The sequence below is a fragment of the Oncorhynchus clarkii genome, chromosome 12 (genome assembly GCF_045791955.1).
Source record: "Oncorhynchus clarkii lewisi isolate Uvic-CL-2024 chromosome 12, UVic_Ocla_1.0, whole genome shotgun sequence".
In the NCBI taxonomy this organism is placed as follows: domain Eukaryota; kingdom Metazoa; phylum Chordata; class Actinopteri; order Salmoniformes; family Salmonidae; genus Oncorhynchus; species Oncorhynchus clarkii.
The window spans coordinates 60,956,146-60,982,701 of record NC_092158.1 but is presented as its reverse complement, the minus strand read 5'-3'; the positions used below and the strand labels follow the sequence as shown (position 1 = coordinate 60,982,701).

Genomic DNA, 26,556 nt, shown 5'->3' with positions numbered 1-26,556 from the left:
TATGGGAAATGTCAGATTTTGTTTTATTTCAGCTCATGAAACACTTTACGTGTAGCGTTTACATTTCTGTGCAGTGTGTTTATATATATATATACATACACACAAACATTTGTCAATCTGATAGCTGGAAAATATATTCATTCTTTTTTACTTTCCTCCGCACAAGCAAACTGATTGAAAGGCCATTTCATAAACACACACATCCACTTGCTATCACGTTTGGTGTCACATGATTTCTCAGCACACGTCAGGGACTTTCGTAGAGCCTTATTCTCTATCCATTAACTCACGTCATATGTGCTTATCAGACATTGACCATAGTTTACAATCAACTTGGCAACACTGAACTACAATCCAAAACAAGCCATGCAGAGTACTTTGTCTTTTTTCAGTTGTTCTTCCAATGAGACAGTGAACAAGGATGTACATTCACAGGAAGTGCCCCAACCCCTAAGTACAACCTGTACAAAGCACAGTGGCCATTGAGATTGTAAAAAAAGGACATATCAATTGTAGATTATAAAATTACAGTCCTTTAGCAAACTTATACAACCAACCTGTAATAGTTACACTTTTTCATGCAAAAGTAACAATCATTTTCAGTTTTTCAAGAAACATTATAAATGGCAATTTATAAAGCAATTTATAAAAACTTTACACAGCAGATAAAAAGAACGAGTGTTCATTGCATTGCTTTTATCTCTGTGGTCTAGCGGAAAGTGATCAAGTACTCAGGATATGCCTGAATGTCGTTGAATACAACGAACATGGATGGCCCTGATAGGTTGTCTGTCACACTGTCGTAGAGTTGAGCAGATGTTGTGTTTTTAGCTGGAGGCACTATCATCCCCTGTCGTCCTGTTGTGAAATCTCCAGTCAGAACTCGGCAGAGAAAAATATACTTCTGTCCTTGTGGATCTGGTCTTGAGTATGTGTTACTGGCAGAATAGCTGGCAGAAACGGCAAAATATGTGCCATTTCCATAAAATGCAGCTGAAAAAAATATAGTTTAGATTTTAGACTATTGCAGAGACAAGACGGAGTATATGAGAATGACAATGTTTACATGTGGCTTTTACCAATGACCATAGGAGTAGGCAAGACATCACAAACAGATCTGCGACCAGGCTACTTGTTCATGGGTATGTATTAGGGGTGTGCCGAGCACTCAAACGAAACAAGTATTGTAAAATATGAGGAATTTTCCTGATACGATTATGATATGCTTCAAAATTATTTCTCTCCCAATTTCAATTACAATCTTGTCTCATCGCTGCAACTCCCCAACGGGCTCGGGAGAGGCGAAGGTCGAGTCATGCATCCTCTGAAGCATGACCCGCCAAACCACGCTCCTTAATAACCGCCTTCTTATCCCGGAAGCACCAATGTGTTGGAGGAAACACTGTTCAACTGACGACTGAAGTCAGCCTACACCACAAGGAGTGGCTAGAAGCCCGGCCCACCACAAGGAATGGCTAGATCGCGATGAGCCACGTAAGCCCACCCGGACAAAACCCTCCCTTAACCCAGAGACGGCGCTGGGCCAATTAGCCTAGTGGTTAGAGCGTTGGACTAGTAACCGAAAGGTTGCAAGTTCAAATCCCCAAGCTGACAAGGTACAAATCTGTCGTTCTGCCCCTGAACAGGCAGTTAACCCACTGTTCCTAGGCCGTCATTGAAAATAAGAATTTGTTCTTAACTGACTTGCCTAGTAAAATAAAGGTATTAAAAACATTTTAAAAAATACAATTGTGCGCCGCCCTATAGGACTCCCGATCATGGCCATTTGTGACACAGCCTGGGATTGAACCCAGGTCTGTAGTGACACCTGCGATGAAATGCCTTAGACCGTTGCGCCACTGGGTAGGCCCTATGATCCCTATATTTTTTGTAATCCATGATCAGAATAAAATTCATTTTCAACTGCCAGCATGCAACTCTCATGTCACTCAACCAAGTGAGAGGTACTAAATAACTCAACCCGCTAGTTCTGCTGTCTGTAAAGACATGTAGGTTGATCCTAGTGACACAATTGGATAGAGTGCAGCTGTAATTCCGTCTACTCACTTCATATAATAATTTCAACAGTCACTTTTTGCATGTTTTGCTCCATTTATATTGCTACTGCCTGCTGCTACTATGGTCAATCAAATGGCGAGGATGTTTGCTAGCAAACTATCACTGTGCATGATTTTAACAAGTGGAGCGAGGGTAGGAAAAAAAGAGACTGCTGATGTGCGCTCAGAATGCCTGCTGCAAGTTAAGAACACACACACACGTCTGCTGCTTCTGATCTGCAGCTTTCCTGGTCTATAAAAGCACAGGTAAATGAAAAGGTATATTGCCAAACTCTATTTAGGCAATTTAAAACACTTCAATTTTTTCGACCACGAGTGTCATCTGATCTGACTATCTACTGTCAATTTTAAGATACGAATACGAGTATGGTCAGATCGGCACAAGCCCAGTATGTGTATCTTACCATTTTTCCCAGCATAGCTCCGATTGAAGCCATGGTGGTTGATGTGATTGATGGTTGTGTGGCACATTCCATGGAAGAGCCTCTTCTCGTTGTTCTTATGACCGTTCCGGAGCTCCATTTCATCCTTCTTGATCTGGAGGTTCCTCCACAGGCTTGGGTTCTGGATCCTCTCAATCTGAAATAAATCAGGGAAGAATAATTATTAATCTGCCATTAATAGACTCTAAAATGTGTCCTTCGTACATTCCATAAACCTTAGTTTTTAGATGATTCTTTGCCATTGTGGGCTAAAATATATATTTTTTTTAAATAGCTGGCTACCAGGAAGACTAGCAGTACTGTTTGGTGCTTTATTCATTTATTATCCAAGTGCCTAACCAAATACTAACAATCAAAGTCTATAATAAACAAACCATTTCATATGGCAGATTAAGGATGTGACAAATCTAAAACAATTCTTAAATTGCAATTTTTTCTCATTTAAATGTTTTTTTTAAATCAAAAATCGACGTGAATGAACAATTCCGATATGGTCCTGTGTATAACCGCTACTAGGGGATAATGCTCTTCAATCTACCGCAGTATTGGCCTCTACCAGACAGTACTCCTTACTCCTGTCCCTCACCGACAATGGTATTAATGCCATTTTAGGGTCTCTGTTGTGTGCCTCTCCTCCATGTTCTCAGTTGTCAGTACATTAGACTTCATGTCCCACGTCTCATCAATGTGATAACTCGTTATAGTGATGTATGACAGCATGTTCATAGACGTTCAACAATCTGTTAATATGGTGATTGAAAGCTCACGATTTGTTCTTGCAGAGCATTCATTGTACAATTTTTTCATCAGGGCCGTCAAGGTTTTTCGACATGGCATCTTGTAGCCTGGTTCTAGATATGCCATTAGGGTATTGACGCCGACATCCTCTACCATTGACAATAGCTACATATCAACTGCAATCATTTCTCTAATCAGCACTGTGATTTTCTCACTCTGTCCCTTCTCGCACTGCTGCCAGCACTGGGTTGGGTCTCAGGGTGCCTCCCCTTCAGCACTGCACCTGTACAGCCAATGTAGCTCAATTCCACCTCGCAAATTTTGCATTTCATCCCCTTGTCATTTAACTTCTCAAAGTATTGCCATACAGATTTCGCTGCTGTCACTTCCCAGCTTCAGTCTTCACCAACTGTTATCAACGATGACGTTCGGAGCGCTTTAGAGCCATGGCAAATCATTTGACAGATGCATATCTCCTCCTACTTACAACATTGTTGCATTAGTTATTTGTTTAATTTTTACTTGCCTTTATGACGATGATCAGGACCTGTTAGTGGTAGTTTTGTGATTTTAACTTTGTAAAAATTGAAATTAAAAGTTTTCGGTTAGGATTTTTTTCTAAACATTTACGATCCCAAATTCTTTTAAATGTCACACCCCTATGGCACATCCTGTGATCTCAAGAGACCAACAGATGAGTGAAAGTGAACAAATCGTCCCTCACCCATGCTAATAACACCCAGCATATCCCAAGACATAACAATAACTACAATGGATGTAGCTTTAGGAACAGCAGGTACCTTTAAAACGATTTTGGGACAGGTGGCTCGGAACAAATTTAAGACTTCATTGTGCTCTGGGCTTCCTGGCTGAATGAGGCAGGAATGGCATGACGTGTTTGCTGGCATAGCATCCCAATGTTGAGGGAGACTGTCAATGGGTTGAGCTGGAGGGAGCACAGAATACAAAGTGAATGTCCTTAAGCTAACATCTTCATTAATTGTTTATATATATATATATAAATAAATATATATATATATATATATAAATATATATATATAAATAAATAAAATGCTGTGTCTATGCCATGTTTATCTTCTTGTTGGGGATTTCTAAACAGTGCATTTTCTGTATGTAAAGCACATTTGTGAACAACAGACAAATTGTATCTAATACTAATACTTGAGGAACTTAGCTTATCCCCTTGGTAAGTATGGTTAAAATACATTTTAAACAATCACGCTACATGGAATACACATACAGTGGGGCAAAAAAGTATTTAGTCAGTGAAGACTAACAGAAAACGTTTGACCTCTGTCATTGCCAACAAAGGGTATAAAACAAAGTATTGAGATAAACTTTTGTTATTGACCAAATACTTATTTTCCACCATAATTTGCAAATAAATTCATAAAAAATCCTACAATGTGATTTTCTGGAATTCTTTTCCTATTTTTGTCTGTCATAGTTGAAGTGTACCTATGATGAAAGTTACAGGCCTCTCTCATATTTTTAAGTGGGAGACCTTGCACAATTGGTGGCTGACTAAATACTTTTTGCCCCACTGTATGCATTGTAAATACCAAAGGGAAGAGTACCTGCAGACTTGTCGATGCGTCTAATTTTGAGGCTGTTGCCATGGGTATCTGTAGCAGGCCCGTCAGGAAGGGTGACCTTGTACATCTGCCTCTGGAAAGAGACCTCTACGTGGGGCAACTTCCTCCCCAGCGCCTGCTCCAGATGGAAGTTGGGGATGGGGTCAAAGCTCTGGTACTGCCCCCCTGGCTGCTGCTGATACTGCCACTCCACCATGTTGCTGGCCACTTCCACATTCCTGTTGAAGGTCTCTTTGTCCCTGGCCTTCCTCAGCATCTCCTGGATCTCGTTGACTGCATTGAGGACATCCTTGCTAAGGCCCTCGATCGTGAGCATAGCTTCCTCCCTGGAAGAATTGTATTCTATCCTCACACTCACTCCCAAGGTGGTCTGCATGTCGTGGATGCACTTACGGTCAGAGTCAGACAAGTTGAAGATGGCGTCATCGGTGATGCTGTTGCTGACTTGCTCCTTCAGGATCAGGTCCTTGATCCAACGCTTGGCATGGTCCACTTTGGCCTGAGAGCCACCGCAGATAAGGAAGAAAGCTGGATCTACTTGCTGGCCCTCGATGACAAAATCCTCATCCTTTTGTGGCATGTCAGCTTTACTCCAGGTTAAAAATGCTGTACCAATATTGGACACTGCATTATTTAGACGCAATCTTAGGGTATTAGTCAATGGGAGCTAGTGCTACAGTTAACTTTGTTTAGGTCTTTGTGGCAGTAAATATTAGGGGGTAAAGAAAGGCCCACACACGGTAACATATAATGGTGCTCCACAATGCTTTCTCCCGGTGCAGGAAGACAGCACTGGGGAGCAGCATTATACCATGTGCTGGCCTTTCATTTCTTTATCAACATAATAAGGTAGCCCTTACATTTAATTTTTCCCCAGATGCTCCCCTTCTTTTGAGTGTCAACGTCTGTGCCCTCTTTCTTCACCATAGATTTGTGGAACTCTGTGAGCATGGCAGGCTGGAAGATGACCATCCTGACCAGCTGCAGTGTGTTTTGGGACTTCTGACCCACCACCTCCACAACAGCATCCAACATTGCGTCAGCCACCTGGCCCGCCTGTACATTGCCCTGACCTTCAATGAGAGAACAGGCTAGTTGCCACACCTAGCAAGTGTGGATATGAAGTTCAACAACGTGCAACATGTATATTATATTGCTGCAAGACATTGCCCAGCAATGAAACAAAGATTTTCTGAATATGAATATGACTGTTAACCTTTACTGTCTAATGGAGGGCAAAGTTTAAAAAACAAAGCACTTAGCACAGCTAGTATTCAAGTGGGTCAAGTCATGTTCCTTCAATCCTATGGATTCTCACTAGGGTTGCAAAATTCCAGTAACTTTCCCCAAAATCCCAGTAACTTTCCCCAAATTCCCAGGTTTTCCCCAAAATCCCAGTAACTTTCCCCAAAATCCCAGTTAAACAATTCCCCGAATCAGAAAGGAACTCTGTCGTGGTCTCAACTTAGTGTTGAGAGTTAGAAATGTAGACTACGCAAGGTGCAATTTAGAAATTTGGTAGTGCCAGCTATCTAAACCTTGTACCTGAGTATTCATTCCTGTTCTGTTTTGTAACTCACCTGTGCCGAGAGCAGGGAAGGAGATGGATGTGAGGTTATTCTGTGCACACATTTGCAGTGCTACTTTGACCGACTCCTGGATCTTCTTTGGGTCCGTCTGACCAACCAGGTGGATGATCTTCTTACACTGCATGTTGCCCGGCTGGGTAAGTATCACTCCATTGTTAGGCTGGGCTCCTGGAAATATACATTGTATACATTATTTGTTTTACTGTACATTGATTTCAGTAGGCAGAGCAGTGACCATATGTACTTGGAATTTAAAGATTCAGAACATTTCTAAGGGAGACTTTCTTGATTGTATACCAGGACAAGGAACATATCTTGAGGCAAGTTTGTAGGTAAAATTTTATTTTTAAAATCCTAACGTATTTTTTACATTTTCATGACAGGACAGTAGGAAGCAGAGGCTAGGGAGACAGGTATGTACAGTTGAAGTCGGAAGTTTACATACACCTTAAGCAAATACATTTAAACTCAGATGTTCACAACCCCTGACATATAATCCTAGTAAAAAATGCACTGTTTTAGGTCAGTTAGGATCACCACTTTATTTTAGAATGTGAAATGACAGAATAATAGTAGAGAGAATAATTTCTTTCAGCTTCTATTTCTTTCATCACATTCCCTGTGGGTCAGAAGTTTACATACACTCAATGAGTATTTGGTAGCATTGTCTTTAAATTGTTTAACTTGGGTCAAATATTTTGGGTAGCCTTCCACAATAAGTTGGGTGAATTTTGTCCCATTCTCCTGACAGAACTGGTGTAACTGAGTCAGGCTTGTAGGTCGCACAAACTTTTTCAGTTCAATCATTAGGATTGAGGTCAGGGCTTTGTGATGGCGACTCCAATACCTTTACCTTGTTGTCCTAAAGCCATTTTGCCACAACTTTGGAAGTATGCTTGGGGTCATTGTCCATTTGGAAGACCCATTTGCAACCAAGCTTTAACATCCTGACTGATGTCTTGAGATGTTGCTTCAATATATCCACATCATTTTCCTCTCTCATGATGTCATCTATTTTGTGAAGTGCCTCCTGCAGCAAAGCACCCCCACGACATGATGCTGCCACCCCCGTGCTTCACGGTTGGGATGGTGTTCTTCGGCTTGCAAGCCATCTCTAGGAGACAGAACGCGTCTCCTTCCTGAGCGATATGACAGCTGCGCTGTTCCATGGTGTTTATACTTGTGTACTATTATTTGTACAGATGAACGTGGTGCCTTCAGGCGTTTGGGAATTGCTCCCAAGGATGAACCAGACTTGGGGAGGTCTACATTTTCTTTGAGGTCTTTGCTGATTTCTTTTGATTTTCCCATGATGTCAAGCAAAGAGGCACTGGTACACCTCCACAGGTACACCTCCAATTGACTCAAATGATGTCAATTAACCTATCAGAAGCTTCGAAAGCCATAATTTTCTGGAATATTCCAAGCTGTTTAAAGGTACAGTCAACTTAGTGTATATAAAGTTCTGACCTACTGGAATTGTGATAGTGAATTATAGGTGAAATAATCTTGTCTGTAAACAATTGTTGGAAAAATTCCTTGTTTCATGCACACAGTAGATGTCGTAACCGACTTGCCAAAACTTGAAAAACAAGTTATATTGACTCCATCCTGAGTGTATGTAAACTTCCGACTTCAACTGTTTGTCTCTATAAGCTTGGCACATCTAGCCACTGGAATTTTTTCCCATTCTTCAAGGCAAAACTGCTCTAGCTCCTTCAAGTTGGATGGGTTCCACTGGTGTACAGCAATATTTAAGTCATACCACAGATTCTCAATTGGATTAAGGTCTGTGCTTTGACTTGGCCATTCCAAGACATTTAAATGTTTTCACTTAAGCCACTCGAATGTTGCTTTAGCAGTATGCTTAGGGTCATTGTCCTGCTCGAAGGTGAACCTCCGTCCCAGTCTCAAATCTCAAAGACTGAAACAGGTTTCCCTCAAGAATTTCCCTGTATTTAGCACCATCCAACATTCCTTCAATTCTGACCAGTTTCCCAGTCCCTGCCGATGAAAAACATCCCCACAGCATGATGCTGCCACCACCATGCTTCACTGTGGGGATAGTGATCTCGGGGTGATGAGAGGTGCTGGGTTTGCCAGACATAGTGTTTTCCTTGATGGCCAAAAAGCTCCATTTTAGTCTCATCTGACCAGAGTACCTTCTTCCATATGTTTGGGGAGTCTCCCACATGCCTTTTGGCGAACACCAAACGTGTTTGCTTATTTTTTTTCTTTAAATCAATGGCTTTTGTCTGGCCAATCTTCCGTAAAGCCCAGCTCTGTGGAGTGTACGGCTTAAAGTGATCCTATGGACAGATACCCCAATCTCCGCTGTGGAGCTTTGCAGCTCCTTCAGGGTTATCTTTGGTCTCTTTGTTGCCTCTGATTAATGCCCTCCTTGCCTGGTCCATGAGTTTTGGTGGGCGGCCCTCTCTTGGCAGGTTTGTTGTGGTGCCATATTCTTTCCATTTTTTAATAATGGATTTAACGGTGCTCCTTAGGATGTTAAAAGTTTCAGATATTTTTTTTATAACCCAACCCTGATCTGTACTTCTCCACAACTTTGTCCCTGACCTGTTTGGAGAGCTCCTTGGTCTTCATGGTGCCGTTTGCTTGGTGGTGCCCCTTGCTTAGTGGTGTTGCAGACTCTGGGGCCTTTCAGAACAGGTGTAAAAATACTGAGATCATGTGACAGATCATGTGACACTTAAACAAAGTCCACTTGTGTGCAATCTAACTAATTATGTAACTTCTGAAGGTAATTGGTTGCACCAGATCTTATTTAGGGGCTTCATAGCAAAAGTATTGAATACATACATATGCACGCACCACTTTTCCATTGGATATTTTTTATAATTTCTTTAAACAAGTTTTTTTTTTTTCACTTCACCAATTTGGACTATTTTGTGTATGTCCGTTAAATGAATTCCAAATAAAAATCCATTTAAAATTACAGGTTGCAATACAACAAAATGTAATGCAACAAGGGGGATGAATACTTTTGCAAGGCACTGTAGAGGGAGACAGAGTGAAAGGTTCGGAGACAGAGAGGAAGAACACAGACAGTTTGCTGAGCAGAGGCTTGTTCAAATAGTCTTCTTTTTTGATCACATACTCTTTTCAGATATAGAGGTTCTTACCGAGTTGTTGGCATTCAGCTACCACAGTCTGACCAGCCACATCCAGAATGGCCTTAGATACCCCTGGAGAAGGAAGTATAAGATGAACAGAAGGGTTACAAAAATTGTGTACGAGGAGCTTTATAGTTATCAAATACAGTGTAGCCATAATGTTCTGTAATGTAAAGTTAGTACCTATTATTTGCTATGTTAACAATTGTGTAATGTACAGAAAAACAGGTAAACTCCAGTGAAATGAGACAGAAGTAAGGTTAGATTTACCTGACTGGAGATTGAAGGTGTTATTGGAGGAGTTGACGATGACATCAGTAGTCTCCTTGGTGATGTCTCCTGTGATTACCTGTATAAGCACCCCTCCCATCTTCGTCTCATGCATCCCTGAGCTTGAAGTGATTTTAGAGAAAGGGCCTAGTAAAGAGGGAAGAGAAGTCAAGCCAATTACATAAGGGACCTCGGTCGATCAACAAAATGGATGCCTTTTAGACATGCACATTTTTAAGCAATGAACTTTTAAATATCTCTTCTTTCAACATTCATTTGCATGGAGGATATGTTTAGCCTATGGAAACCCTCCATTTCAGGCATTCAAATCCTATGACCTAAGAGCATTTAATCTGCATGTGTCAACCCTGTTACGGACACTTATTTAACTGCCTAACTATTATTTAAAAACATGTTTGAGATAAATCCAACATTGTCTCATTGATCAAATATTCCTTGTACAGATAAACTCACATATAATATCAAACTGATAAAGTTACCCTTGGGCCTCTAACAGGCTTGACAATAACAGGGTGAAGATCAGTCATTACTCCTCATGGGGTGAAGAGCATGGGACTACCCATCTAGCACATCAAATTTGGAGACCCATATGTTTCTGAGAGCTTGGTGAGTGTGGTTGTCCTATGGTTATTTAGCATACAACAGTCCCATAACGTTTCATATAGGTTTCCTCGTTCTATTTAAAGTAATGTTCTCAAATTGATCAGAGAACGATAAGAAACAACGTTCTTCTGTGGGAATTTCAGTCATTTAACATTACGTTTTCTGCAGGTTTCCTCATGGTTCTTTTTAGTCATGTTCTCAGAACATTAAGAAAACTTACCATAAAAAAAACACAAGAAAACATTAGTAAAGTTCAAAGAACGTTCTAAGAATGTTGTTTAAAAACATATATTCTGTTTTCAGCATCAACAGAACTCTATCTTCTATCTCTTATTGCCAGGTCGCAATTGTAAATGAGAACTTGTTCTCAACTTGCCTACCTGGTTAAATAAAGGTAAAATAAAAATAAATAAATAAATCTTGTTAAGTGTGTTCTTAATGTGATCTTAATGAGTGCTTGTTTCCTTTCCCAGGGGTTGGAACCAAAATTATTTCCAATCGTTTTGTTCTGAACAGAAACACAATTTTTTTTGTTTCATTCCACTGTTCCGACCAGGAAAATAAAGTTATGAACCGGTTCGAACCCAAAAGGTTTACAGGTTTATATCACATCTTACCTTAAGAAACAATAATTTGTCAAAATATACATATATGAATCTCGTAGTCCTCTATAGCTCAGTTGGTAGAGCATGGCGTTTGCAACGGCAAGATAGTGGGTTCAATTTCCAGGACTACCCATTCGTAAAACACATGTCGCTTTGGATAAAAGTGTCTGCTAAATGGCATATATTTAAATGGCATATATTATGAACATATTTAAATGGAATATATTATTAACATACCTTTACTCTGTTGACTGGATGCTGCTGAGCCCCTTGACGTTCCCGACTGGGTTGTGAACCTTTTTTTAAATTCATCAGTGAATGCCTGTGAGCAAAGGTAGAAGCAATTAAAAGAGGAAAACAAATTGCACCTTGAAGCAGAAAAGGGTTTTACATTTGACAGTAGTTTTATCGACTATATCACTCTTGTCCTTACCTGGATCGTCGGTGCATCACCTGGGTGGAGGATGAAGACAACCTCCTTCAGGTGCTTGGGGTTCCTCTTACTGCTAAACTTGAGGACTTCATCCAGCATCAGAGAGGCCACCAGGTCTTTGGGGAAGCCCAGGTTTCCCGTGCCGATGGCAGGGAAGGTGATCGAGATGAGTCCCTGATGCTCTGCCTCACCCAAGCACTCTTTCACGATCCCACTCAATATCTAGGTACATTTCAGTTAGACATCAGTAAGACGTGGTTTTATACTACATAGTACAGGGCTCTCCAACTCCTGTTCCTGAACAGCTACCAACCTGTAGGTTATCTAGCGCACCTGTTAAAATTACCTGGTTGAGGAGCTGAATCAGGTTAGTTACAACTGGGGTTAGAGTGAAAACCTACAGGACAGTAGCTCTCCAGGAACAGGGTTGGAGAGCCCTGACCTAGACATCCTACCTAGGGATAAGTCATTTCAAGTGTCGGACATTACATTACTTACATTTTATAGATATTTTATATATAGTGCATTTGGAAAGTATTCAGACCCACTAACTTTTCCACAGTGTTAGATTACAGCCTTATTCTTTCACTCGTCAATCTACACACAATACCCATAATGACAAAGCAAAAACAGGTTTATGTAAATGTTTGCAAATGTATTGAAAATTAAAAAAAACAAATCACATTTACATGAGTATTCAGACCCTTTACTCAGTACTTTGTTGAAGCACCTTTGGTAGTGATTACAGCCTCAAGTCTTTTGGGGTATGACGCTACAAACTTGGCACACCTTCATTTAGGGAGGTTCTCCCATTCTTCTCTGCAGATCCTCTCAAGCTCTGTTAGGTTGGATAGGGAGCGTTGCTGCACAGCTATTTTCAGGTCTCTCCAGAGATGTTCGATCGGGTTCAAGACAGGGCTCTTGCTGGGCCACTCAAGGACATTCAGAGACTTGTCCCCAAGCCACTCCTGCATTGTCTTGGCTGTGAGCTTAGGGTCGTTGTCATATTGGAAGGTGAACCTTCGCCCCAGTCTGAGGTCCTGAGTGCTCTGGAGCAGGTTTTCATCAATGATCTCTCTGTACTTTGCTTCGTTCATCTTTCCCTCGATCCTGACTAGTCTACCCATCCCTGCCACTGAAAAACATCCCCACAGCATGATGCTACCACCACCATGCTTCACCATAGGGATGGTACCAGGTTTCCTCCAGATGTGACGATTGGCATTCAGGCCAAAGAGTTCAATCTTGATTTCATCAGACCAGAGAATCTTGTTTCCCATGGTCTGAAAGCCCTTTAGGTGCAAACTCCAAGCGGGCTGTCATGTGCCTTTTACTGAGGAGTGGCTTCCGTCTGGCCAGTCGACCATAAAGGACTGAGTGGTGGAGTGTCCGCAGAGATGGTTGTCCTTCTTTAAGGTTCTCCCATCTCCACAGAGGAATTTTGGAGCTCTTTCAGAGTGACCATCGGGTTCTTGGTCATCTCCCTGACCAAGGTCCTTCTCCCCCGATTGCTCAGTTTGGCCGGGCGGCCAGCTCTAGAACGAGTCTTGGTGGTTCCAAACTTTTTTCATTTAAGAATGATTGAGGCCACTGTGTTCTTGGGGACCTCCAATGCTGCGGAAATGTTTTGTTTAATGTTTAATGTTTGGTAACCTTCCCCAGATATGTGCCTCGACACAATCCTGTTTCGGAGCTCTACAGGCAATTCCTTCAACCTCATGGCTTGCTTTTTGCTTTGACATGTACTGTCAACTGTGGGACCTAACATAGACAGATGTGTGCCTTTCCAAATCATGTCCAATTAATTCAATTGAACACAGGTGAACTCCAATCATGTTGTAGAAACATCTCAAGGATGATCAATGGAAACAGGATGAACCTGGGGTCTGAATATTTATGTAAATAAGGTACTTCTGTTTCTATTTTTTCATACATTTGTAAAAAATTATAAAAACCTGTTTTCCCTTTGTCTTTATAGGGTATCGTGTGTAGGTTGATGAGGGAAAAAATATATTTTTAGCAATTTTAGAATAAGACTAACGTAACAAAATGTGGAAAAGGGAAGTGGTCTGAATACTTTCTGAATGCAATGTACACAACAAATACAGTACAAATACACAAAAAATGAAACTATATATCCATAGATAAGGAACAACATAATTTACCTTCTGTGGTGCTCCTTGTCCATTGTCCCAGTGAGGGGCGATGGTATGAAACACCTGCTTGCTCTTCAGGTTGCAGCCAGTGGTGACAATGACTTCCCCAGGCCTTCCGGCTGTGCCCTGTTGGTTTACCAGAGTCTGAAGTTGGGGGCCAGCAGCGGCGAGGATGGCATTGGAGACTGCACCATGGTTAAGTGCTAGGTCATCACCCACGGTATTGACCACAACTTCTGTCTGTAACAGTAAGATAATTTAAGAGTTAAACGTCCAATGTATTTGTTTACAAATGGCAAATAAACTTGAAACAGATCTATGAAAATCTTCAAGTTGCATGTAACTGATTATGAACTGGATTGTCATTCAATGACAACTTGTATATGGTACCTCAACACCAAAAGGGTTCACTACACAAAAATATTGGATCTTCTGATTTTATCGTCATGAAATCTAAGACATTTTTAACTAAGATTATTGAAATGTATACAAAAAAGTGAGCCAAAGTAACATTGGAAACAATTTACCACAGCATCTTGGATATTCCCTTTCGTCAGGGTAATAGCCAGCCCCTCTTTTGTCTGTACACTTGAACCACTTGTGCGTTGAACCCGATTACCAGGCTGGCTGTGTGTAGCTATGGTGGGTCGATTCTCTCGTGGATGACTAGTCCCATGGCTCCCAAACACCTTCTGCACTGCTGCCTCCATAGCCTGGACTGTCTTGTCATCATTGTTCACCAGATGGATCTTCTTCAGAGTGTTCTCCCCAAACTTGTCATCACAGTGTTCTTTAACAGCTTTGACGATGGTGTCTGCACACAGGGTCAGAGGAAAGCCTAGATTCCCGGAGCTAATAGCAGGAAGCGCCACATACAGGCAGTTGTGGGTCTCTGCTAGATCCAGACTCCCTTTCACCGCCCTCCTCAACTGTCCTATGGCCTTCTGGCGGTTTGCCTGGTCAAACCTGGGTCCCACTGCATGAATGATGTGCTTGCAGCGGAGCTTCCCTCCTGCACCAGTGATGACACTGTCCCCTGGCTTGAGCTGACCCTTGTTCTTGATGATCTGGTTGCACTCATCCTGCAGTTGAGGGCCAGCAGTATCCAGAAGAGCTCCTGCAAGACCTCCACTGTGCTTCAGGTCCAGTGCAGCGGCATTGACAACAGCGTGTACAGAATATTTGCACATGTCTGCTTTGCAAACGGCTATCTCCACCCCATCTGGTGTTTGAAGCTGGTAGGTAGGTTTCATTCCTCCTCCTGCTAGCTTTATGCCTTGTCTGCCATTGCCATCATACTCTTCTTCAATCAGCTGGACCACACAGCCTGTCTGAATCATGACTGTGTCAACATACATGGGCTCATTGTCCTGGAAGAACTTCTTTGCTCCAGGCTTGGAGATTCTCAAGGTGTCAAAGAATGTGGAGGATAACAAGTTTTCAAATAATGCCTTGCAATCTGTTACGTGAACTCTGGTGCCACTCAGGTAAATAGCCTCATCCTTGAAAGAAACTTTAACTCCACTATCTCTGACTTTATCAGACCAGGCATCCCTGTGTTGTTCCTGGATGAATTTAACAATAGCCTCAGACTTAACTTCGATAGTTTCATCAACATGAGCATTTTGGTGTAAGAAATCATCCAATTCATTACAAACTAAGAGAACAGTTTCCTTGTAGCCAGACACTACCACTTGTTGTCCTGAATAATCACCTGATGTCTGGACCATAACTTTCCTGAAAGGAGTGTTTGAAGCTTCCTCCAAACGTTTGGCAATATCCTTCCACTCGGACATCCTCAGGAGACCAGAGTCTTCTACATTTATGTATTGAGAAATCAAAAGCGTATGCAGTTGATGTTCTGCTTCGCACAGGGCCTCCTCAGAGACAGCCAGAAGCTGCACTCCTTTTCTCTCTATTTTTAGTGCTGCATTGATGCGCTGTAAGGTCAGAAGGGAACTGGTTAGCTTTTCCTGGTTTTCTTCCTGCAGGAACTCAAGGACGTAGTGATCCAATTCCACCAGCTTTTGTTTCAGGGCTACTACTTCACCTGCAAGCTTTCTGTTAGCACACAACACCTCTTGCATCAACCCATAGATGGTCACACTCTGGCTCTCTTGATTATACGTCAGCTTCAACTCTGGGAATTCACCAACAATCTTGTCCAGCAGGCCGCCATGCAACAGTACCTGGTAGATTGATGGAACCAGAGGGAACTCCTCTGTTATGCTCATCTTCTCCCTCTTGATTCTTCTAGAAATCCTGTCCATGATCCCATCCAGTGTCTGCCTGAGCCGGTCCACATCTTCTACCAATCCTACCACTGCCAGAACACCTCTGGTCTCTTCATGGACTACCATCACGGCCTCCCCAGACACTGCCTTGAGGATCTCCCCTTTAGACTCTTCCCATGCAGTGTCCTGAACCTGGAGCTCCAATGATTTAAAGTTAGACAAGGCTTGGATTAAGGCAACTTTGGTGGTGTCCTTCCATTGTTGTAAGTGCTTGGGTTTCACACCCTTCTGTTTGAGTAGAGATGGCAGTGGGCTTAACTTGATGGTAGGTTGTTGGAAGTCTACATTGCAGAAGTGTTTGCTCATTTCCTTGTGGATGGTCTCTGCAGCTTCCTGGTTGTCACAGAGGTATCTCCAAATTGCCTGGTTGATGTTTTCGGTGAAGGCAGAAGGGAGTTTCAATGTGGGTCTGTCTTTGCCGTACAAGGCTGTTCCCAGAGAATCATAGAAGGGGAAAGCCTTGAGAGGCTGCTTCTCGATGTAATGTGGTTTCTCTAGGACTCTGTGAACAGCTAATAAAAAACACATAATATTGGATTATTCCTCATACATTATGAAATATAATTTTGTCATAACATATATAACATAACTATGTAGTACCAAGGACGGCAGAAGTAGGGGGCGGCAGGAGAGGCAGCCCCCCTGCTCTACCGCACCTTTGATGTGTTAAAGGAATAGTCATTGAACTCTGGACACTGACTGTAGACCTAACTTCTCACATATAGCCAAATATAAAATTACATAATGGAGAATTAAGCATTTATTGCAAAATAATTATACACCAATTGTTAATTTTGTCTTAGGAACAGGAGGGAGAAATATGAGCTATTTTTTCCACCATCTGAATGCACATGTGCCTGTAAACATGCTATTTTAAGCGATTTTGACTTCTATAAAATCTGACAATATTTAATCAAATAAAATGATGCATCCAAGACAAACTTATGAGAAACACGTTAGATCATTCACAGCCTTAATTTCCTTAAGAGGTGAACATTTGCACAGGATGAATCCTTCCGTGTTCGATTTTCATCCTTAAAAGTAATCGCTCTGCGAGAATCAATTTGTTAAATGTATTCTTGTAGGTACCGATTCAGTTAGTCTTCTAGGGCAACAAGGTATGACCGAAGAGAAACTGCATATAGCCTACCTAACAAATACTAAATCATTATTAGTAGAAACATACCTAAATAAGGCGTACATTTTTTTTGCCCCTGCACCCTATGGAAAAATCATTCTGCTTTCTCTTAGTACTGTTTTTACCTTTAGGATCTTGAAAGGTGAGGATTACTGATTGGTCCTCTTCATTCATTTCAGCGTCTTCCACCTCCTCGCCCCCTTTTCCAAATAACAGTTGGAGGTGGTCTGAACTAACATTTGGATTTATGTTTTCAACTTTCACTTTTGTGGTGAGTTCCAGGAGTTTAACAGATAGTTGTTTCTGTCTGAACATCCTGTTGCTGGTGCAGCTGGTGATGAAGTTCTCAGTCTCTGACAAATAAGATAAGTAGTAGAGTATGCTGATGAGATATGGCCTTGTTTTCAAGAGATACTAAGTCATAACATTCAGTAAATAGTTGGTGTCTTTGATGACGTGTTGTATGTAAAGGATAAAATTATATACCTCTCAAAATGGTATTTACATTTTAGTCATTTAGGAGATTTACAAGCAGTAAATTCTATTACAGGTAGACTCCGCGAGATTACGTAAATGCACAAAGTAAACATATTGGGTGGAAGAGCAAGGCAAAACTTCTCAGCTGTTTTAGTCCCGTAGCTTCCACCTTCTAGCAGTGTGATGTGAACCTGTGCGCATGCGCACATAATCTGTGAACGTATGCGAGCAAAGTCTTGCATCGCAATATCTGCAGTGCTGCTCATGGCAATGTCATAATGCTGATTCTATCTTTAAGGTGGAAAAACAACAAATCATTCTTATTGTTTACCTTTTCCATTTTGGAAAGTCACCACAGCCAAGCCGGTGTCTAGGACAGGTGTCAGGATCTCCAGACTGAAGGTTTGAGTTGCAGTAGGAGAGTCAGAACCAGAGGTGTTATACGCACTCAGGATGTTCTCAATCAGCATCTCCAGGAACTCCTTGTTCATGCTCTCCTCAATGTTCCCCAACACGGCTGAGGTGGACACCAGCTTTTCCTCGACTTCCATCGGTTCAATCTCCATCTCTGTCTGTGGCTCAGTAAGGGGAGTGTGTCCATCTCCAACCCCACTCGTTGGTAAGTCTTTTGAGTCTGAGAATGATAAGACCATGTATTTTTGACTACTTTGTTGATTTCTACAACAACAACTGTAATACAACTTTATCAATGTATTATTAACCACTGCTGAGCCAAATCAGTTATAGTATGTTAACTTAACCATGATATAGAATGCAAACTTTTGTGTCGTATAGTTAAACATTATATATTTATGTATAATTCTAGAAAACATTCCTTTCACATACACTAGTGGTTCCCAAAATGTTGTACTGTGACCCATTTAACCCTTTCAAATGTTATTGCGAACAGCCCAATAAAAAATCTTTACTTTAAAAAAATAAAATCAGGTCAGACACAAACCAATAGGAATCCCCCACAACCCTGCACCACTTGAGAAATGCTGAGATATTATTTTAGCCTACTAACCAACAGCTTGCTTTTTGAAGCCTAGTAATTCCTGCTGAGCATCAGCCTCTGCCTTCCTCTTAGCTGACGCCATGAGCTGGCTGTCAATTGGCTCCCTATAACCTGCTGAATTGTGGGTAACACTTTCCTTAAAGCCTGCAGGTGTTATGCTTTATAACATGTAAGCATGTAAGAACATACACTGAGTGTATAAAACACCCCCCTGCTCTCAGAACAGCCTCAATTTGTCGGGGCATGGACTATACAAAAGCGTTCCACAGAGATGCTGGCCCATGTTGACTCCAATGCTTCCCACAGTTGTGTCAAGTTGGCTGATGTCCTTAAGGTTGTGGACCATTCTTGATACACATGGGAAACTGTTGAGCATGAAAAACCCAGAGGTTCTTGACACAGACCGGTACCCCTGGCACCTACTACCATACCCTGTTCAAAGATATGTCATGTCTTATAATAGCACAATTTCTTGTAATAACACAAACGTTTGCATAGTATGGCATGTTGAAAGGTTTAATATATATATTTTTTTATTTAACCTTTATTTAACTAGGCCAGTCAGTTAAGAACAAATTCTTATTTACAATGACGGCCTACACCGGCCAAACCCGGACGACGCTGGGCCAATTGTGCGCCGCCCTATGTTACTCCCAATCACGGCCGGTTGTGATACAGCCTGGATTCGAACAAGGGTGTCTGTAGTGACGCCTTTAGCACTGAGATGCAGTGCCTTAGACCGTTGCACCACTCGGGAGCCCAATATGAGTGTTTAATATTGCCTGCCTTGTTAGCTGCCAAACAACTATAGATGTTTATCAAAAAATGAAATGTTTGATACTTGCCTGAGGTGACAGGAGACGGTGTTTCCTAAATATAAAAAAAGATTGTGTTATGTATTTAATACAGCATTGAGATTGGTCAACGTAGTCACATGATTGGCTATAAAATTGTCACTTAAAACTTTGAAAATTCAGAACAAAGACTAGGGAACTGGTAGTGCATCTGCACAATCTGGCTGTAAGAGAGAAGAATAGCCTATGGTTCACAATCAGGACACTACTGACCTTTACATTCTTTGGGACATCATCTGATGGCAGACCAATGGTCAGTTTCAGCACCCCTCGATCCAACCTGATCTCGTGCTCCTGCTTCTCAAGAACTCTATGCCTGACTGTGCATCGGACAGAAAAGAACCGCTACTAATGATGCAATGTTCAAAACACATTCAGCCATGAATAACAATGTAATAACAATGTAAGGGATAGTTCATAATTTACTGGGGAGGGGGTCCAAAATAGGGGAAGGTTGTCAATCTTTTTACTTTGCTTTGGGGAGGGTTGTGTGTTTATTTTTTATTGGGCACAGGGGAGGGTAGCGTGTTTTTTGCCTGGTTTACATCGTTTTTCAACCACTCCACAAATGTCTTGTTAACAAACTAGTTTTGGCAAGTCGGTTAGGACATCTACTGTGTGCATGACACAAGTAATATTTCCAACATTGGTTTACAGACAGATTATTTAACTTATAATTCACTGTATCACAATTCCAGTGGGTCAGAAGTTTACATACAATAAGTTGACTGTGCATTCAAACAGCTTGGAAAATTCCAGAAAATGATTTCATGGCTTTAGAAGCTTCTGATAGGCTAATTGACATAATTTCAGTCAATTGGAGGTGTACTTGTGGATGCATTTCAAGGCTACCTTCTAACTCAGTGCCTCTTTGCTTGACATCATGGGAAAATCAAAAGAAATCAGCCAAGACCTAAATTGTAGACCTCCACAAGTCTGGTTCATCCTTGGGAGCAATTTCAAAAGGCCTGAAGGTGCCACGTTCATCTGTACAAACAATAATTCGCAAGTATAGACACCATGGGACCACACAGCAGTCATACCGCTCAGGATGGAGACGCTTTCTGTCACCTAGAGATGAACGTACTTTGGTGCAAATCAATCCCAGAACATTAGCAAAGGACCTTGTGGAGATGCTGGAGGAAACGGGTACAAAATTATCTATATCCACAGTAAAACAAGTCCTGTATCAACATAACCTGAAAGGCTGCTCAGCAAGGAAGAAGCCACTGCTCCAAAACCGCCATAAAAAAGCCAGACTACGGTTTTCAACTGCACATGGGGACAAAGATCATACTTTTTGGAGCAATGTCCTCTGGTCTGATGAATCAAAAATAGAACTGTTTGACCATAATGACTATCGTTATGTTTGGAGGAAAAGGGGGAGGCTTGCAAGCCGAAGAACACCATCCCAACCATGAAGCACGGGGGTGGCAGCATCATGTTGTGGGATGATTTGCTGCAGGAGGGACTGGTGCACTTCGACAAAATAGATGGCATCATGAGGGAGGAAAATTATGTGGATATTTTGAAGCAACATCTCAAGACATCAGTTAAAACAGTTAAAACTTGGTCGCAAATGGGTCTTCCAAATGGACAATGGCCCAAAGCATACTTCCAAAGTTGTGGCAAAATGGCTTAAGGACAACAAAGTCAAGGTATTGAAGTGGCCATCACAAAGCCCTATTCTAAATCCTATAGAACATTTGTGTGCAGAACTGAAAAAGCGTGTGCGAGCAAGGAGGCCTTACAAACCTACTCAGTTACACCAGCTCTGTCAGGAGGAATGGGCCAAAATTCACCCAACTTATTGTGGGAAGCTTGACCCAAGTTAAACAATTTAAAGGCAATGCTACCAAATACTAATTGAGTGTATGTAAACTTCTGACCCACTGGGAATGTGATGAAATAAATAAAAGCTGAAATAAATCACTCACTACTATTTTTCTGACATTTCACATTCTTAAAATAAAGTGGTGATCCTAACTGACCTACATTATGGATTTTTTACAAGGATTAAATGTCAGGAATTGTGAAAAACTGAGTTTAAATGTACTTGGCTATGGTGTATGTAAACTTCTGACTTCAACTGTAATTTCTTCCATTCTAGCCAGATTTCCTCATCTGCTTGCATACCCCTCCCTTATATCAAAGTGTTATGGTACTTCCCTTATAGGGCTGGGCAATATGGCCAAAATATCACATCATATGGTATTTTTCAAATTTGACAGTATTTTATGTTTTTGATTAATAAAAGTTCTACATTTGCTTTATGAGTAGTGCGTGACCCTTGGGTGGCAACACATACAGTGCCTTGCGAAAGTATTCGGCCCCCTTGAACTTTGCGACCTTTTGCCACATTTCAGGCTTCAAACATAAAGATATAAAACTGTATTTTTTTGTGAAGAATCAACAACAAGTGGGACACAATCATGAAGTGGAACGACATTTATTGGATATTTCAAACTTTTTTAACAAATCAAAAACTGAAAAATTGGGCGTGCAAAATTATTCAGCCCCCTTAAGTTAATACTTTGTAGCCCCACCTTTTTCTGCGATTACAGCTTTAAGTCGCTTGGGGTATGTCTCTATCAGTTTTGCACATCGAGAGACTGACATTTTTTCCCATTCCTCCTTGCAAAACAGCTCGAGGTCAGTGAGGTTGGATGGAGAGCATTTGTGAACAGCAGTTTTTAGTTCTTTCCACAGATTCTCGATTGGATTCAGGTCTGGACTTTGACTTGGCCATTCTAACACCTGGATATGTTTATTTTTGAACCATTCCATTGTAGATTTTGCTTTATGTTTTGGATCATTGTCTTGTTGGAAGACAAATCTCCGTCCCAGTCTCAGGTCTTTTGCAGACTCCATCAGGTTTTCTTCCAGAATGGTCCTGTATTTGGCTCCATCCATCTTCCCATCAATTTTAACCATCTTCCCTGTCCCTGCTGAAGAAAAGCATGCCCAAACCATGATGCTGCCACCACCATGTTTGACAGTGGGGATGGTGTGTTCAGCTGTGTTGCTTTTACGCCAAACATAACGTTTTGCATTGTTGCCAAAAAGTTCAATTTTGGTTTCATCTGACCAGAGCACCTTCTTCCACATGTTTGGTGTGTCTCCCAGGTGGCTTGTGGCAAACTTTAAACAACACTTTTTATGGATATCTTTAAGAAATGGCTTTCTTCTTGCCACTCTTCCATAAAGGCCAGATTTGTGCAATATACGACTGATTGTTGTCCTATGGACAGAGTCTCCCACCTCAGCTGTAGATCTCTGCAGTTCATCCAGAGTGATCATGGGCCTCTTGGCTGCATCTCAGATCAGTCTTCTCCTTGTATGAGCTGAAAGTTTAGAGGGACGGCCAGGTCTTGGTAGATTTGCAGTGGTCTGATACTCCTTCTATTTCAATATTATCGCTTGCACAGTGCTCCTTGGGATGTTTAAAGCTTGGGAAATCTTTTTGTATCCAAATCCGGCTTTAAACTTCTTCACAACAGTATCTCGGACCTGCCTGGTGTGTTCCTTGTTCTTCATGATGCTCTCTGCGCTTTTAACGGACCTCTGAGACTATCACAGTGCAGGTGCATTTATACGGAGACTTGATTACACACAGGTGGATTGTATTTATCATCATTAGTCATTTAGGTCAACATTGGATCATTCAGAGGTCCTCACTGAACTTCTGGAGAGAGTTTGCTGCACTGAAAGTAAAGGGGCTGAATCATTTTGTACGCCCAATTTTTCCGTTTTTGATTTGTTAAAAAAGTTTGAAATATCCAATAAATGTCGTTCCACTTCATGATTGTGTCCCACTTGTTGTTGATTCTTCACAAAAAAAGACAGTTTTATATCTTTATGTTTGAAGCCTGAAATGTGGCAAAAGGTCGCAAAGTTCAAGGGGGCCGAATACTTTCGCAAGGCACTGTATATTCTAAATTATTTCAATGGGTCTTTCTCCACTTGAATTGTTTTATACTGTTCAATTCAACTTCACCCTAAAATAATTTATTCTGCATTTCCTGCACTCATTTAATATTCCCCAAATTAAAATCCATTGTAGCTGATTTCCTGGTGTTACATTTTTTTTATGTCTAGCAATAAAAATCTATTATTTTTTGTGTCTTAGAAAACATGGGGGGGGGCGAATAAAACCACCACAGCCAGTTGGGGGACCCTGGTCTATCTATTTCATTGTGGTGTTGAAAATGAAAACGCTAACCATGATATTGAACAGTGGAGGCTGCTGAGGGGAGGACGGCTCATAATAATGGCTGGAACGGAGTTAATGTGTTTGATACCATTCCATCGATTCCACGGCGGCCATTACCATGAACCCATCTCCCCAATGAAGGTGCCACCAACCTCCTGTGATATTGAAGTGCCGGAAGTCGGTATGCTTTGTTTATTGGATGTGTGGTGCATTGGCACAGAAACACAGAAATGTGATTTGATCCCTCAACCTTCTGGCCCGTAGCCCTGCGTGTCATCAGTGCCACAAAAGAATGCTGTGTAAAATTCGATATCCACGTTTATAAACACTGGGTCGCTACCATTATTATGTGTGGTTGTAGACATTATTTTGAGTTAATCATATGATGGGCAGGGTAGGCACAAGTACATTTCGAACTTCCTTAACAACATTGGTTGAATGTCATCTCTAACCAATAGGTGATACAGGCCGCTTAAAACAAGCATTTACAATTGCTATAACTTACCCTCCTCAGTTTTGAACCGCACTACTGCTTCTTGTCCATCTTCGTATTCCACAAGACAATCACCACCGTTAGACTTTTTACTTTGGAAATATTTTACCAACTTGTTTTTCAGTTTGGGAATATTGGGATTCCTCTCCAACTCAACAAGTAGGGCAAATGCGTAGGCTTCTGCCATCCTGTCCGAACAACTTCAAATGACGAACAACACATCTATTCACTGTAGGTGCGGTAGCGGGTAGCCTATCAGTTTAGTTTCGCTTTTGATTCTGGTGAAACCATGTAATATGACATTGCAACTTGATTGGTATCGCGCATCACCCTATTTTATCCTTTGCATTGTCGTCTGAAAATTGCTTTATTGTTGAAAGGAATAGGCCTACACTTGCAACGTGTATGAACACTTTCTTACAGTGTGCATACTTCAAACTATTAGTATTTTTTTGTAAGCCTATTTGAGTGCGTATTTCTTTGCATACAAAAGGGGCGTTTTTAAGTAACTTTCACTGGTTTCCTTCAAAGTTGCACTATGCAGAAATCGCTACGCCATTTCCTGGTTGCTAAAATTCGAATAGTTTGCCTCATTTCAGTTTGTGACAAAACAAGCAGGTATAGAATCATTGTACCATCTAAACCGCTGTGAAATATATTTTCCTTAACCAAAAATATTGTACTTTCAGCTGTTTGAACGTAAAAGACGCAAAAACAAAACTTAAGAACGGGAAGCATATAGAGAAAGCATCTGAGCGAGAGAAACAGTGCCCCTATTTCTCAGTATGTGTAGCCCATCTTCGTTTGAATGTTATTAAATGACAAGACAGAAGCATTGAGAGTAACATTCTTGTTCAGTACATTGCAAAACACTGGAGTTGCAGTAATTAACATTTACCAACAGATGGCATCACTGTGCCATCTTACACCCATAACATCTCCTTTTTATAAAATAGGACAGGAGCTGTCAATTCCCTAACAAAACAAACCTAGTAATAATTTCCAGCATGAAAATAAAACTAAACTGTTCAAGTAAGAACTTAACACATTTTGATACTCTCTTCACTTTTATCTCTGTCTGTCAATAATCCCTAATGGGAATCCTACCAATTAATTATTTTTGGTGGCTGGGACAGACGCCCGCAGCGTGAAAAGACAGGGGGCTTGTCTGCGAGGACTGCGGGTTCCCGCACAGGCGTGTCACATGACTGTCTAAGGGGGGTATTGATGGGCGAGGGAGCGGCAGACCTGTGATCCCCTGGCTCTTCCCCCTGTGCCTCAGGCCCCATGTGACTTGCTGGGGTTCCATCTTTTGTCATGCGACCCCTATGACCATCAGGGTTCTGAGTAGACGCTGGCTCAGCAATCCGAAGGTAAACCCTGTTACGACGGTACAGTGATTCATTCACTTCGACCAAGTAGGAGCGTGGTGCCACTTTCTGTACACAGGGTCCGAGTCTCCAGAGGCCCGTCCGGTCCCCTGGTAGTGGCTTCATTCGCACCATTTCACCCACCCTGAGCTCAGGTAAGTCTTTTGCTGAATTGTCGTAGGTGAACTTGGAAATCTGACTTCTGTGACGTCACTTTACCAGCACGTCTGTCACCACACATGGCTCCAGGAGAGTGCTGGCTACTGGCGCCGTGCCAGGAGAATGCTGGCTTAAGCGCTGTGCCATGAGGCGCTGGGCCGGGCTGCTTTCCATACCTTCTGTCAGGGTATTGTGCCACTGCAGGATTGCTTTCCAGGCATCTTTACCCTCTCGTAGAGCTTTTTTGCAGAGGTTCTTTGCGATTTTGACTACCGACTCCGCCTTCCCATTAGCTTTTGGGTGTCGTGGTGATGAGGTGACGTGCTCGAATTCCCATTCTGCAGCAAATTTTCAGAACTCAAATCCGGAGAATTGGGGTGCATTATCTGAAATTACCCTATCTGGCTGGCCATAGCGGGCAAACTGAGCCTTGCAGCGCTTGATCGTTGTCTCTGCTGAGAGGTCGGGGAGGAGGTCAATCTCCCAGAAGTCTGAGTAATGATCGACTACCAGCAGAAAGTCTTTGCCACTGTGCTGGAAGAGATCTAGACTTACTATCTGCCAGGGGGGCATCGGTAGCTTGTGGGAGGGACATCATCATCTCTCTGTTGCTCAATGGCATATTCATTGCAGATTGTGCATTTTATGACATAGTGTTTGATTTCACTCTGCATTCCTGACCAATACAGTGTGTCACATGCTTTTCTGTAACAGGCCTCACCTCCTATGTGACTTGAGTGCACGCGCGCCAACATCTCAGGGCGCAGAGACTAGGGAATAACGACTCTCTGACCATTGATTATTATTCAATTTTGAACACTGAGCTCCTCTTTGACTGGCCAATATTCTCTGAC

The 26,556-nt window shown here is 41.8% G+C and overlaps 1 protein-coding gene across 1 annotated transcript; it reads right to left on the bottom strand.

The window, feature by feature from the left end:
- Positions 1–24,423, bottom strand: LOC139420898 (poly(ADP-ribose) polymerase family member 14-related sequence 1). The gene is made up of 17 exons (XM_071171306.1): positions 24,186–24,423; positions 19,681–19,787; positions 19,459–19,483; positions 17,927–18,229; positions 17,244–17,471; positions 14,214–16,492; positions 13,696–13,926; positions 11,531–11,752; positions 11,335–11,419; positions 9,869–10,015; positions 9,608–9,670; positions 6,456–6,632; positions 5,736–5,948; positions 4,858–5,481; positions 4,060–4,205; positions 2,483–2,657; positions 1–993 (listed from the first exon to the last, which is right to left on the bottom strand). The coding sequence occupies exons 1-17, from the start codon at positions 24,358–24,360 to the stop codon at positions 710–712; spliced, it is 5,484 nt and encodes a 1,827-aa protein (XP_071027407.1). The 5' UTR covers positions 24,361–24,423; the 3' UTR covers positions 1–709.
- Between the last annotated feature and the right edge of the window lie 2,133 nt (positions 24,424–26,556).

Coding starts and splice junctions, on each gene's coding strand:
- LOC139420898 (XM_071171306.1), bottom strand. CDS start 24,360: ATGGCAGAAGCCTACGCATTTGCCCTACTTGTTGAGTTGGAGAGGAAT. Junction 6,633..9,607: donor AGCTGAATGCCAACAACTCG/GTAAGAACCTCT, acceptor GTATATTTCCAG/GAGCCCAGCCTAACAATGGA. Junction 2,658..4,059: donor GTCCCAAAATCGTTTTAAAG/GTACCTGCTGTT, acceptor GATTTATTTCAG/ATTGAGAGGATCCAGAACCC.